The sequence below is a fragment of the Pristis pectinata genome, chromosome 6, assembly GCF_009764475.1.
Source record: "Pristis pectinata isolate sPriPec2 chromosome 6, sPriPec2.1.pri, whole genome shotgun sequence".
Classification (NCBI taxonomy): domain Eukaryota; kingdom Metazoa; phylum Chordata; class Chondrichthyes; order Rhinopristiformes; family Pristidae; genus Pristis; species Pristis pectinata.
The window spans coordinates 72,710,945-72,727,192 of record NC_067410.1 but is presented as its reverse complement, the minus strand read 5'-3'; the positions used below and the strand labels follow the sequence as shown (position 1 = coordinate 72,727,192).

General features: G+C 39.6%; 1 protein-coding gene across 2 annotated transcripts in view; it reads left to right on the top strand.

Annotated features, from left to right (window-relative positions):
• LOC127571700 (SPRY domain-containing SOCS box protein 1-like) overlaps positions 1-1,473 on the top strand; it is a 152,738-nt gene extending 151,265 nt beyond the window's left edge. The window contains exon 3 of one of the 2 annotated variants that reach the window (XM_052018316.1): positions 303-1,473. In XM_052018316.1, the coding sequence (XP_051874276.1) occupies positions 303-430 (128 nt within the window). In that variant the 3' untranslated portion in view covers positions 431-1,473. The remainder of the gene's footprint in view (positions 1-302) is intronic. The other variant, XM_052018314.1, reaches the window with a different exon arrangement.
• Positions 1,474-16,248: the final 14,775 nt, after the last annotated feature.

Sequence of the window (16,248 nt, the reverse complement as noted above, 5' to 3'; positions counted from 1 at the left end):
TGAGAAGTTAGTGAAGAGCTGCTTCCTTGCATTGGTGCAGTCTGTAGGTTGAAGGTACATCAGCAATGCTGTTAAATGGAGCATTTCAGGATTTTGACCCAGTGATGATGGGAGAAATGAGTGACTATTTCATTTGGAATTCCTATTTAAAATGTAAGATTGTAAAAAGGTACATTAGGACAGAATTAAAATGATTTCTATTTGAGAACTAACAGTGTATATGAAAAACAGTTTTCATTGCAATAATTTTGGATTTTGTTATTCAGTGTTTAACGTTTTGACTTTTTGCTATTTTGTTTTAGCGGAGCCATTGCCTTTAATGGACTTGTGCCGAAGATCCATTCGCCTTTCTCTTGGCAGAGAGCGACTGCATGAAATAGAAACGCTACCAATGCCGGTTTCTCTGAAGAATTATTTACAATACCAGTGATGAATAAACTGGTACTAAATTAAAAAAAAATCAATGCAAAGAGATGGAAAGCTGCAGTTTACATCATATTTTAATCTGTGGAGGACACCGTAGTTGTTTGAAATAGTGACTTCCAAATAGAGTATGTTTAGCAGAACCAGAATTAGGAGATTCCATCATCTGAATTAAGAGAATTATTTCAAACAGTGTTTTAAAAAAAAATCCTATTTTAACAGCAAAACAGTACCTCATTATGATATCCTCTTCATCCAGGAAGCCTTTATATGCATATGTAATTTAGCTTGTTGTCCCTTTTAAATTTCATTGTTCAAATGCATTCTGTGATATTAACAAGGTAGTCGCTTGAGGATATCTCCTTGTAATTGTTTTTTTCCATTTGAAACTGAACACAAGTTAAAGAGATTCTTGAATTCGATGATCAGTTGACACACGCCATCAAAGGGGCTATTAAAATAGCAAAATGCAGAGATATTGGCATGAATACTTTCACTGTGCTATTAATTTTAGCATGACTGAATTGAGATCTGGCTGTTCAGGTACGGTGAAAATGTATGCCTCTGAACCTGTATGCAGGAGCTTCTAGTGGCAAATTTCCTCAGGAAGCTTTGCATGAATTTTAAAACACTACTGGAAGATCACACAATATTCAATCTTAAAGCTCAAGTCACTTTTTTAACTGAACAAAGTTTTAGAAAAGCTTTTACTTCATTCAGGCTTGTAAACTTTGTTTACTGCAATGTACTGTTGTGTGTGGAATAGTTCGTCTGTGCAGAGTATGTGAGACTATTATAACACTGCTCCATACCAGTCCTTTCACTGGTGGAGTTCAGTCATTTCACTACTGCTCAGACCAGAACTATTTAAGATGCTGCTGCTTAATTTTCTTGAATCTGTTTTAATAGTGTCTGCCTGATCAATTTATTTAGTTTTTAAACTGGAAGTTTTTGCATTTGTAGGGTGTCGAATGTAAGGATGGTGTTGCCTTCAGAGTTTTAAATGTGAATTCACTGAATGACAAAGTTTCTAATAAAGTTTACTGTCCCAATGAAGTTGTTCCAATCCATGCTTTGCAGAATATGTGTGTATGTATGTGTTTATCATAGCTAGCTGCCAGTAAGAGACATATTGGTTGAAGACTAGTCAGCAGTGTTATTGCAGTCTGGTTGACAGTAAGGTTTGCAAGATGCATATGAAAAGGGAAGGACATTCTACTTATCATAGCTTGCCCTTATAAAAATACATACAATTGGACCTTCCCCTTTGTAACTTCACCATATGTGACAGTGCCTTAAATGGTCCCAAGGATATTGACTATGCTACTTGTGTTTCCAGTTATTCCTTGTTACCTAGGATCAGGAACCTGTTTAAATCCCTCCATACCCATTGATTACAAAGTGAATTATTCCATGCTTACACTCCTTAAACTCTGTATTCTTCTGAGCCATTCCCATTTGAATCCCTTTACCTCATCATATGCAGTTGCCCATTCATTTGCCTGAGCTAATATTCCTCCACCTGATTTCCTTTTCCTCTTTGAAGAATTCCTTAAAATCCACATCTTGGACTGGGTTTCTGATGAACCCTTCTATCATGCACTTTGGGCTATAGGGTTATCACAATGCTCCTGAGTTACATGGGAATCTCTTGGGATTGGACAGGCATATTCCAGGCATTTCCACCATATGTCCCGCTTGTGCTGTAATTTTGGTAATTCGATCAAAGCCCACCTTTATCAAATCTGAGCTCAAATAGCGCTTTAGAAAAAATGGTGTGGAATTGAGAACTATTGTTGTGCAAGAGGTGCCTCCAAACACTGAACCTGCTGCCCTTTGTGCATCACCTTGGTTTGATTCCATTGGTCTGGACTGCATGGTTTTGCCGCATGAAGTCCAAGAACCGAATTGGCTTTGATTGAGGCTCCAGGACTAGAGCTGTTGACTTCAGATGGGATCTGACTTCAAACCAGAGTCCGAGTAGGACTGGCATGTTAAAATTGCCATCAGATGGGGACCCTTACTGGATTTTGTACTGCCCTGTCATTTTGGGATGAATATCAGCATAGCGTATGGGCAATTTCAGTAAATTATAACTGATTAATGGAGGAATTAAAGGACCTTAGGCCCTCCTGATTCTGAAATTCCTCCCCTCCCAGCTCTACAAATCACTTTGTTTCCTTTTCTCCTCTTTAGTATCCTCCATTTCTTACCTGCTGGCTGCATGGTCTCAGATCTTTACAGTAGGAAAAGAAGCCATTTGTCCTACTAATTTGATAAAACTCCAATTAGTTCCACTTGCCTGCTCTTTCACTGCAGCCCTTGATATTTGCTATTCAAATAGAGTCATAGAGTAATACAGCATGGAAATGGGGCCTTCAGCCCAACTGGTCCATGCCAACCACAACATCCTCCCTGCTAGTCCCAGTTGCCCGTGTTTGGCCCATAACGCTCCAAGCCCCCTCCCCTCCATGTACCTATCCAAATGTCAAATATATATTCAATTCTTCCAAGTTATTGTTGAAGCTGCTTCCATTATTCTTTCAGGTAGTAGAAAATTCTTGGTCCTCAATATCATTTATCACAGCTATCACTGGCATGTAATCATATGCAATTATTCTCAAGTGCAGGACAGGTAGTCTGCGTTAAGTAAATGCAGTGATCCTTTTGGACATTGATGATCGGACACGACCTGTTTTAACCTCCAAGAATTCCTCCAACTCAAGTTAGTGATACTATTGGGCAGGTGTCCATTTATATCTGATTTTACCACTATAAAGCTCATTGAATTTCTTCAGCTACATTAAAGATGCTTTATAATAGTCCCACATTGGCTGTAAACTTGCCTTTTTCCTTAAATACTTATTAATACAAACTCAGAAGTTGTTATAAAAACAATAATTTTCTCTGATTTTTTTTTAAAATGCTACCAGAAATCAAGAAGCAAAAGTTGAGTAATCTATAAAATACCTCTGAAATGAAATTGCTGGGACTATATTGCCATGTATCTCAAAATTGAATGTGCTATAGAATTGATGGTTGTGCTCCACTACAATTTATTCTCTTGTGCTGCTGGCCATTGCATGCCTTGGATGATACATTTAAAAGAAAAATTAACAGACATTGCTACATATTTAAAAAAAATGTTTGGAAGTTGACCAGAAAATAACACATGTAGACATGGGATTCTTGGAAGCATTTAAGCAGGAGTTCAGTCAAGGAATTACAATAAACTGAATTAAGTTACTTTGTCATTATTTTTCATCCATGCAGTGTTTTTATCTGCTTTTCCTCTACTTGGCTCATTGTACACATACTATCCATCAAGCGACTTTCCAAACTCTACTTGAAACCAACTGCATAGTGATATTAGTTGGAGTATGTCATACTTGACCTTGCTGCAGATGCAGTCAACAATTGCTGCTGGATGTGGAGCAGAAGCTCTGCCTAAATGTCATTATAAATACCACAATGGCTAATAGATATTTCAACTATAGTTCAAATCTCTAAGGAATTGCTTTCAATGAATCTCAAGAACTATTGCTCCTGCAATGGAATAGAAATGACTGTTTCACCACTCCATGCCTTATCTTTGCCTGCCCCCATCATTTGCCAGCTGCCTGTTCTCTCTGGTACTGCCTCTGCCTATAAAACAATTAAACTAATACAGCAAAGTCCAATGTCCTTGGTGCCATCTCTGCCTGTCTTCCCACTTGCATTTTGAACAAAATATATGTGATTGGTACTAGTGACATTTGTAATAGAATATTTTGTTCCTCTTCCAAAAGCTAAGTCACTTTGAATTAACATCTAATTTGTGAACTATTAATAGTTTTAATGCAATTGCACTTCAGGAGATTTGTTCATTTTTGCAAATTTATGAATAAATCCTCATCATTATTTGCCTGTTATTTTTATTAAACCAGTAACCTACTGAGTCATTCCATCGTTCTATTATTTAATTCTAAATGCATTTAAATTGGAATTTTGAAGAGCACAATATCATGGTCCAAGTCTACGTCATAACTTTTATTTCATCCTTATACATTCAATTTTGTTTCTAAATTAAAGGGAACAAAATACAATAGTCCCCAAAAACAGACATGAGGATCGAGATCCATGGTTGGCCCATGTCCATTGAATGTAGAGAGCATGGCAGCTATGAACTGCCTGTTCATCTGAATGATTTCCATCTTCATCCAGTACTAACTGTGCTGTTTATTGGTTGGGCTTACCAGCAGATGACTAATGTTGCGAGTGGTTATTTCCAGTTCCCTTCTTAAAATGGAGATGCATTTGTGGATGGAGCAAGTCCGAGCAGGATGTGATTCTAACTTGGGAAACATGAGAAGGCAGCACAACGTAGCTAACAGTGGGTTCCAAGGTTTGTAGATACTGCACACAGGCTATTGGTGGAGTAAGTACTAAGTAAGGCAATGTCTTCAAATTGCAGTCTAATTTTGGGGCTTGTCGCAAACTCATCTTCACCTGTCTTTGGTCCTGCACGCGTGCACCCAAACGTGAGCTCTGGAGGACTGACGCATCAAATGGTCCATATTTGTTCAACGTCGTGAGTTACTTGGATCCTTCTGGGGTTTTGAGGTCAACTCCTTGGAAAAGTTACCAGAGTGGCTAGCTAGCCATAGAAGTCAGTTCTAGGGGTCCAACCCAAAGGAGCTGGAATCAGAGCTGCAAGTAGTTCAATGACCTCACGTAATTGTTTAAGGTCTGTGAGTGTGTCTATCATCTCAACCAATCTTGGGAACTGCTCAATGCACTACACCTACATCACTCGCCAAGCAATAGTCATTACCAGTTAGCATTCATACCAAATGTTCATAGGTACATTCCAACCTTGCACACTGAGTGTTGTTGCAAACCCCACTCTTGCATCTCCCAGCTCAAACAAACTGCCAAGGATTTTACCAGGACAGCTACATCACCCAGGAAATTGCTGTATACCCAGTTGACCTACTTCTTTCCAGAACAAGGACACACACAAGCAGGCACAAACCAGAGGAAAAGGGGAAAATTAGGTTTCTTGACTCACCTTGGAGGACATTATGCTGGCCAATTTTGGGGTCATCATTACTGAAGCTATGTCCAAAGTATGTAAAATTATATGGAATTGTCACATCCCACCTTGCTCCATCCCAAACCACTTCTGCTTTTCAGGCTGCAGATGGTATAAGCTCTTCTTCATGCTCCCCACACCACAACTTTGCCCTGCAGTAATTTTTTCATTTCAATGGACCAGGGAATAAAGGAACATCAAGAAGTTAGCAATATTGAATTGCAGCTTTGCTCAATTTCACACTCACGGCATGTTCATGTAATGTACTTCGACATAATTTAGAGGATTAGACAGAGGCAGGATCTGGTTGTTTAGCAAGTGCGGTCTACAGCTTGGCCGGAGGAGAGAATTCCACAAGTACCAGCTGAAGATCACATTTGAGTTCTCCCACAAAGTTCTTGGTGGGATGACTTACAGAAGAAGTTTGACTGGTATCCACAAGGAAATGGTGAGTTGGCATCCTGCCAGAAAGTCTAAATCCACAGTCAAGTAGCATGGAGTGATCCATCACCAACTTGTGACAGAGTTTGGTGCCTATCCTTTCCAGTGGTAACTGAATTCCATCTGCAGACTTATGGAACCAAACATGAAGCAGCACTTGATCATGTCAGTGAGAACTCTTAAATGCTGTTGGCTGTTTGTTAATTGCCTTGTGCTGATACAATGTTTCTGCTGACTGGACTGCTCTGGAATTCCCATGAAGTACACAGCACAGTGGGTGACAAAGTTTGTGGTTTACTGCGTGCTGCACCACCTCTCCATCATGTAGCAACAGCTTTGCCACCAGCTAAACAGCAAGTGGCCAAGGAGTAGAAGCATATCTAGAGGAAGAAGAAGGGAGGAAGCACATTTTTGCCTGGGCTCTCACTGAAAAACTCATCTGTGTGTGATGCCAGTAGTTGCAACCCCAATTCTCTATTTCCCAAGTCCCACACCCCTTACTTACCTCTGCCACTGACAGTCAAATACTTAGCTATTTGGCTCCAAAGTAAGAACAGCACTAGCACAAAATAGACAAACCAAGCCAAATTTATTAATGAAATTGTCCCATTTGCATGCAAAAGCCAACCTAAAAACTTTGTGTGATCCCTTACTACCTGTCTTTCAGGTGCCTTTGTTTGTTTAGTGTTACTCCACAGTCCCATTCCAGTAGCTACAGCAAGTCTGATAAAAGGCTGCTGATATTCAGCAGAGGAGATTGGAAATGGCTCTGGAGTATGATTTTGAACAACTTCATGTCCAAGAAGGAGCAGTTTCAGACTGCACGATAATTGGATTGCTGTAACAGCAGAACAGATCCAATTTAAATCTTCCGTCAAGAAATTTCTGATTGCTTGGCTAAAGGAAATCAGAATATTAATATGTAGAAAGGTACCACATATCATAGAAAATGGAGTTTATAATAATTCTTTAAAGCTGTTATGAACATGATCAGTAGATTAACAGGGGATAACATTGTCGTGCACCTTTTACTGCACTATAAGGAGAAGTCATCCAAAGTATGTGTCCTGCACTGGCTCAGACTGCTGACATCATGGTTGTGGATTACATTGTGAAAAGATGTTTGCATGATATTATAACAATCCACTGATCTGATCTGAGCCCAGGCAAGGAACATTATTATGATCCCCATCTCTTACAGAACAATTGCTTTTCATTCAGCACTGTAACTATGGCAGGTAAAGTAAAACTGAAGTTATTCTTGTCCTCGGTTAAATTTATGATCTCTCTTTTCTCTAAAGAAGCTGATTTGCCATCCCAATAATTTCTGTCCTTTTTTTAATGTCTAGAATCAGCAAACATTAAATATCTGTATAATTAAGCCTTGCATCATTAATATTATCACTTAATACGGTGATGGTTGGTTGTTAAAATAAGCGATTGACTCGCCAGTACTTGTCAAAATGTATACATGGAAATAACCATTTACTACTTTGAATTATTAAGGGGAAACACTGGGAAAGGAAATTAAAATCTGAAGCATCTCTTAGTTTAACTAGAACATTTTTTTTGCTATTCCACAACCCAAAACATGAAACATGTTTCCTAGACTAACACATCCAATTATTTCTTACAAAAAAATGAGTCCTACTCCAATTTGCTCTCATCTGGAATGTTCAGACTTTTCATCACATCCAAGTAGATATTCCATACATAAGCTTAATTAGTGAGAGTTTGCAGGATTTTAAACCCTAAGGAGAATCACAGTTATGCCTAGCACCACTTCTGTCCAATGTCTATGCATATATTCTTTATTATAGGAGCCATTCAATGTGCTTGCAATTACTTGTCTTATCCAATACCTAATTCAGGAATGGTGCATCCAATTATATTATTATAGGTCAGTTGAAATGGTTATATTGTCTCCAATAACCTTTATTCCATTTCTCCAATGGTTACTTCTATACCCTAACTAAATTTTTATTTGACACAATCTCCAAGGTAAGGAATTTCTTTGTTTGGTCACCACTCTGCCTCCGTAATTCCTCAATATCATCACAAAAGATCAGGGACAACTCTGGACAAATTTCTAACACAGCTAATCCCAAATGTCTTCACTGAAATTCCATATTGTGTAGAGTTTAGCTTACCAATAACATCTGAACCTGCTACCTTCCATTTCTTCTATGTCTTTCAAGCCATTTATTTCCAAATCTGTGTCCAAATTTATAAATATTTTTTGTTTTACCCATCAAATCTCTGCAATACCTCTCTGCCCAATGTCCTAGCCTCATTCTTCAATACTACTCTACTGTGGTGCTCCCTCCAGCTCCATCTTCATTGGAGAATATAAAGTCGTCATGCCCAATTTTTTTTTGGAATTCTGTTCTTCGATTTGGCTATCCATTTTCTGTTCATCTTTAATTGTGTGCCAACGACCTACCTCTTTAAATGTATCATCATTTGCCTCTCTGAGTCTTCCCCAATTCCTAGCTCCCACCTGCGGAGCATTTCATTTCATCTGCATTGATAACAATGATATATGAAAGCAAGGTTTAAACTATCAACTAGTCATGAGAATTGACACCTAAGGAATTTGGTTTACATAGTTTGAACAGCACTGGGCAGGCATTTACTTGATTCTTTTTTGGGAGAAGGACAAATTTTAGTTTCTTTTTCAGTTCTAGTCTGGTGCCTCTTGATAAGATTTAGATCATATACACCTCTGCCTTACTTTTCAATTGTTGTTTTATCATCTTGCTTCCCAAGTCATTTTACAGATTGTGTATCAGCTTCATATATTTGATTTTTAAAAAGTGAAGAAGATACAAACATTATTTGTGTTATGCCTCTGCTTGCCATTATAAACTTATAATGGCAACTAATATTTTCAGTTGATACAGACCATTAAGAATTAACAATGATAAATACTTTTAGATACTGCAGCTCAGCAACAGGAATGCTGCAACGCAGTAATGTGAACTTCTTTTGCTTTTGTGGCTTTCGCTTTCTTTTATTCAAGTCTCATTGAGAAAAACAGTGTGGATTGATAATCATTTTAATACTGAGAAACATGATAAGTCTGATTATATTTTTGGAGACACAAGAGACTGCAGATGCTGGAATCTTGAGCAAAGAACAAACTGCTGGAGGAACTCAGCTAGTCAAGCATCATTTGTGAAGGCAAAGGGATAATCAATGTTTCAGATTGAGACCCTGCATCAGGACCTGGTTACACTTTTATCTGTTTTATTGAACTATTTCTACATATTTTGCTGTATAGAATATGGAAATGAATTCTTTTGTTAGCAGTACTAAGACACAATGATACTTCATATAGAAACCAACAAACTGATAAAAACAGTTTTGACGGTGATCTGTTTGTGATACCGGAATAATTTTATCTTGTTGCTCTTACCTTGTCACATTTCCTAATGTTGGATACTGTTGTTGCAATGATATTTTGTTATAAAATTCTTACTTTGTTTCATTTGTTTTAGAAACAATTGAACAATTTTTTTTGGTGGTAAGATACAGAGATATTCATTCTGTGCAACAAAATTATCTGCAGAATTGTAGTTATTATTACCATTTATATAGAATCTGTTGTAAACTTATTGTTGCTTCATAATGACTGAGAACAGTATTCTTGTCTTCCCTTTTAAACTGTTGCCTTTTGCATGCATCTACAAGCATTAATGGCTGCTGTCCAGCATCTTGCCCAAGTTTTCCTTCACTCAATGTAACATCAGCCTGTGTGCACCAGCAGGTTATTTGACTGCAGAAAAATTGCAGCTGAAGCTATTCCTATCTCCACAGCCCATGTGCCCTGAGGGTTTTCAGCTAATAAGTAGGAGCAACAACTTTGTTAGTTTCTTCGCCCTGCCACATCACAGTTGAAACCTCGCTCTTGCCAACCTTAGCTGAGATTGCCTTTCTAGTCTTTATGAATACACTTGAAGGACCATTGAAAAGGCTTTTGAATAGTCTTCTTGTGATTTCTACTGAAAGCAAGGGTCAAAGAAAGCACACATGTATTCACTAGTTTGGAAGTTTTATTTAGACTCAGTTGATGCCAATGAAGAAAATCAGGTTAATTTAATATAGAGGCTATTACTGACCTGCAACTGGGCAGAATTGAGGGAGTATTACTCTGTAAGTAATCTCTCTAACTAACCATCCCAATGTATCAGCATGCCAAATTCCTTCCCAATACTCTTCAGAATTGGTCTTCTCAGCACTGAAGACGCAAGAGGCTGCTGATGCTGGAATATGAAGCAACAAACATTCTGCTGCAGGAACCCAGCAGGTTGAGGAGCATCTGTGGGAGGAAAGGAATTGTCGGCGTTTAGGTTTGAGACCCTGCATCAGGACTGGTTGGCATTTTGGATCGAGGTCCTGCATCAAGACTGCTCCAGATTCCAGTATCTGCAGTTTCTTGTGTCTCCATTGTACTACTCCACTCCAAAGTCTCTTCAAGATGTGTTGACTTTGAAGAAGTTTTCCTCCTCTTAATTCCTTTGCTCAGTACTATGAGATCAGGAAGACTGAACTTCCTCAGTGTTTGGGGAGTTCAAAATGGTTCAAATGTATTTGCACTTTCTTGCCTGGAAGAGAACATCTCAAAATTACTGGGCTAGGGCTCTGATTGTTCACATCCGAATTTGGCTTGAAATGCATTTTTCATTATTGTCTATATTACCAGCCCCAACCTCACTTCCCAATTGATATTGGTAACTTGTTAGAAATGGGTTGTATTCAGAACTTTAGAGGGAGAAGGAATATGTTGGGGCCAGGAATATGTTTGTACAGGCCAAACAGGCTGGGAACTATGAAACTTTGGATATCTGAAGGCAGATATTTTAAATACTCCCAACAGTTTAACTAATGGATGTGTGTGGGTCTGTCCAGTGCAAATGTTTTTCCTTCTGAGCTATGTGGTTAAGATTGCCTTCCTAGAATTGGCCATGCTTCTTGATCAATTGGGAGCTGTTGCAGAATGATGTGGTACAGTTCATTAAACTAAATAGACAAACAGCACATTTTTATGCTTGGTTCTTCCATTGTTAACTCTGCGAATGTTGGTGCTAGCTCTTATGTTGGGAACAGGAATGAGGTACAAGACATGTTCGATTCCTTGTTGGGAAGGGAATTCATATAAACTGAGAATGTGTAGATTTGTGGCAGATTTCTGATTTCTATATAGAATATTGATCTCTCTTATCTTAAATATGACACCTATGCTATTTTTCCATAGTACATCAGGGAAGAACTGTGGCATGTATGATACAATACAATGAGAGAGAAGAGAGAGAGAGAGACTGACTTTACACCTTAGTTTTAACTTAAGTTGTACTCCAAAATAAATTTGTGGAATCTGAAATCTGAAAAGGAACATCGCAATTTGAAAAGTATCGAAACTGTTTATTCTCTTTAAAAAATGAACTTCTTATAGTGTGGAATACAGACTAAACCACTTGACTCTTCCAATTTAATCATGAAGAAATCATGGACGGAAACCATGCTTTTGTTTCACAATATTGTAGATGACACAAATCTCTAAAATGTAACCAATGAAGGCAATAATAACAGACTTCAGAAAGGCTGCAGCAGACTGCTGAAATGGTCTGTGGCGTAACAGATGAAATTTAATGGAGAGAAGTGTGAAACAATGTATGCTAATAGGAAGAATAAGAAGAGGCAATAAAATATTACTATTACAGCACAGAAGGAGGCCATTAGGGCCATCAGGTCCTTGCTGACTCCAAGCGGAGGAATCCTATCAGAGCTATTCCCCCTTCTGATTTCACTGCAGCACTATAACCTACCCTCTCTCACACGCCAATCAACTCCCCATTGATTCCTTACCCACACTAAGTTCAATTTACAGTGGCTAATTAACCCACCAGCATGTCTTTATAATCGCAAAGGAGTTGCAGCAAAACAGAACTGAAAGGCTTAATGTTCACAAGTCACAGTAGGTGCCAAGACAAGTTGAGAGGCTGTAAAAAGCCATGGGACCTTGGCTTTCTATCAGTATAAAAACAGTGTTATGCTTCATCTTTATATAATACTGGTTAAAGCTCAGCTGGAATATTGTGTTTAGTTCCGGGCACCACACTTGAAGTATTTCAAGATATAGGAGAGGGCACAGAGAAATTTATTAGAATGAAGAAAACCTTTACTTAGTTCAAGTTAGAGCAAAGAATGTTAAGAAATAGAGATGTTCCAAATCATGTAGGGTTTTGAAAGAGAAAATGAGAAGAAACTATTTCTAGTGAGAAAAGATCAGTAACCAGAGCGCAGAGCAATGGTGATTGGTAAAAGGAATGGAAATATCACATTTTTACGTGGTCTGTTGTGATTTGAAATGTGCTGCTGGAGAAGTCATGAAAGCAGGTTTCAGTGGTAATACTCAATAGAGAATTTGATGAGAAAAAGAGAAAAGTATTACTGGGAAATGAGGAAAGGGTAGGGAATTGGGATTTATTGAAGAGCTCTACCGAAGAGCCATCACAGACATCATGAGCTGAATGTCTACCTCCTCTGTGTAACATTCTTTGACTCCCACGTGTATAGAATAGTCAATTGATATCCCAGCTGTGAGCATCATACAAACAGATGGGTCTTGTACAACTTTCAAATCAACCTCCATTAGTCACTTTTTGATTTATTTGACTGTAGTAAGCACAGTAGATAAATTTAGAAAAATTAGAAACCAGAGAGGTTTTAGATCCAGTGATGCTTCTAGGGATCAATAATCATTAATCACTCAGTGCGGAATGGATATGAAAAATAAGTGTTCTGAAGAATTCATGAAATATTTATAAATGTTTTAGTCTGGCAAAGAATCCCTTTAGACTTGTATTATAACAGATTTCTGTTTGCCCATTATAATTAACCCTTTGTAAATCTAATCTTTTTTTTCCCAATGAAAACAGGAAATGCTGGAAACACTCAGCAGGTCAGGCAGCATCTGTGAAAAGCAAAACAGAGTGAATGTTTCAAGTCAAAGGCCCTTTGCTAAAATTGTGAAGGAGTAAAAGCAAGTTCTTATTAAGTTGCTGAGAAGGTTAGGGAGGGTTGGTAGGTCGACAGGAAATATCCTCTGATAGGGTGAGGCCAGGGTCACTGTGTGGATGAGGTGTTGATGGATTATCTGGTGATAGGTTAATGAGGGTGGTTAGAGAGAGAACACAGACAGAGGAATGTAAAGTATATGAGATGCAAAGGTATAGAAAATGCCCAATAGGTCAGATCACAAGAGAAACACTAAACCAATACTACAAATGGTGACCTACAGCAAACTGGCCATTTCTGATGTAAAAGCAAATTAGTTCAGGTTATTAAATTCAATATTGAGCCTGGAAGGCTGCAACACAACCAGATGGAAGATGAGGTGTTGTTGCTCAAGCTTGCATTGGGCCTCATTATAAGAGTGCTACAGACAAATAGGTCAGAGTTGGTGTGGGATGGAGAAGGTGGCAGGCAACAGGGAGCTCTGAGTCACCCCGTAGACTGAAGGTAAGTACTCCACAAGGCAGTCACACAATCTGCCTTTTGTTCCTCCAATGTAGAAGAGACCACATTGTAAGCACAGAATGCAGTACACTAGATTGGAAGAAGTGCAAGTGAATCACTGTTTTACCTGGAAGGATTGCTTGGGTCCCTGGATGGTTGAAAGGGAAGAGGTAAAAGGACAAACATTACATCTCATGAGTTTCGATGGGAAAGTGTTACGAGAGGGGGATAGTTGGTGGAGGTGAAGTTGCAAAGGAACAGTCCATTTGGCATGCTGAAAGGAGGGGAGAGGGGAAGGTGTGTCTGCTGCTTGTAAGTGAAGGAAACTACAAAGAATGAATCATTGAATGCAGAGGTGGAAAGTGCAGGACAGGGGAGTTCCACCCTTACTTTGCCTGGGTGGAGAAGGGTGAAAGCTGCAGTGCTAGAAATTGATGAGATGTAGTCAAGGACTTTGCCAACTATGGTGGAGGGGAAGCCATGGTTCAGGAAGAAGGAAGGCATCTCAGAGGCAACTGTGTGGGAAGTCTCATCAGAGCATATATGGCAGAGATGGAGGAACTGGGAGAATGGAATGGAGTCCTTACCAGAGGTAGGACTGGAGGAAGTAGAGGTAAGATGCTGCGGGAAGTCTAAGGGATTGTATTAGATGCGTGTTGATAACATATCCCTTGAGATGGAGGCAAAGAAAGGAAAGAGAGGAGCCAGAGATGGGCCATATGAAGGTATTGGTATTGGTTTATTATTGTCACTTGTACACAGGTACAGTGAAAAACTTGTCTTGCATACTGATCATACAGGTCAATTCATTACACAGTGCAGTTACATTGAGTTAGTACAGAGTGCATTGAGGTAGTACAGGTAAAAACAATAACCATAGAACAATACAGCACAATACAGGCCCTTCGGCCCACCATGTTGTGCTGACCTTCAAACCACACCTAAGACTATCTAACCCCTTCCTCCCACATATCCCTCTATTTTAAATTCCTCCATATGCTTATCTAACAATCTCATGAACTTGACCAATGTATCAGCCTCCACCACCACCCCAGGCAGCACATTCCATGCACCAACCACCCTCTGGGTGAAATACCTCCCTCTAACATCTCCCTTGAATTTCCCACCCATTACCTTAAAGCCATGCCTCTTGTATTGAGCATTGGTGCCCTGGGAAAGAGGTGCTGGCTGTCCACTCTATCTATTCCTCTTAATATTTTGTATACCTCTATCATATCTCCCCTCATCCTCCTTCTCTCCAATGAGTAAAGCCCTAGCTCCTTTAGTGTCTCCCCATAATCCATACTCTCTAATCCAGGCAGAATCCTGGTTAAATCTCCTCTGCACCCTTTCCAACGCCTCCACATCCTTCCTATAATGAGGTGACCAGAATTGGACACAGTACTCTAAGTGTGGTCTAACTTTTTGTTTTGTGAAGCTGCATCATTACTTCGCTGCTCTTAAACTTGATCCCACGACTTATGAAAGCTAACATCCCATAAGCTTTCTTAGCTACCCTATCCACCTGTGAGGCAACTTTCAGTGATCTATGGATATGAACCCCCAGATCCCTCTGCTCCTCCACACTACCCAGAATCCTACCATTAACTTTGTACTCCGCCTTGGAGTTTGTCCTTCTAAAGTGCACCACCTCACACTTCTCTGGATTGAACTCCATCTGCCACTCCTCAGCCCAGCTCTGCATCCTATCAATATCCCTCTGTAAGCTTCGACAGCCCTCCACACTATCGACAACACCACTGATCTTTGTGTTGTCTGCAAACTTGCTAACCCACCCTTCCACCGCCTCATCTGTCATTAATAAATATCACAAAAGGTAGAGGTCCCAGAACCGATCCCTGTGGGACACCACTAGTCACAGTCCTCCAATCTGAATACACTCCCTCCACCACCACACACTACTTTCTACAGGCAAGCCAATTCTGAATCTACACAGCCAAGCCTCCCTGGATCCCTTGGCCTCCGACCTTCTGAAGAAGCCTACCATGTGGAACCTTGTCAAACGCCTTACTAAAATCCATGTAGACCACATCCACTGCACTACCCTCATCAATCTGCCTGGTCACCTCCTCAAAGAACCTGATAATACAGTACAGAGTAAGGTGTCACGGCTACAGAGAAAGTGCAGTGTAGGTAGACAATAAGGTGCAAGGTCACAACAAGGTAGATTGTGAGGTCAGAGTCCATTTCATTGTATAAGGGAACCGTTCAATAGTCTTATCACGGTGGGACAGAAGCTGTCCTTGAACCTGGTGGTATGTCCCCTCAGGCTCCTGTATCTTCTACCTGATGGAAGAGGAGAGAAGAGAGAATGACCCGGGTGGGTGGGGTCTTTGATTATGCTGGCTGCTTCACCAAGGCAGTGAGAGGTAAAGACAAGAGTCCAAGGAGGGGAGGCTGGTTTCCGTGACACGCTGGGCTGTGTCCATAACTCTCTGCAGTTTCTTCCAGGTGAAAGCAGTGTAGAAACTGGGAGCAAAAGTAATGTAATTTTTGACTTCTGTATGAGCCGAGAAAGCAACACTAATACTGTTAATGTCCTGGAGAAAGAGCTGTGGGAGTGGTCCGAATTAATCTTTATTGCCATAGTGCAAATCTTTCCAATAACTTCATAATCATATCCCCATGATATCAATTTACCTAATTTTCAAATACATCAGGTTTGGACATCTTTAGATAATAAAGATGTCTATTTTGTATTACGTTGGCTGTCTGAACCATAGGTTTCAAGAAAAACATTGGACTACCAAGGTCAGCAGCTGGGAGTG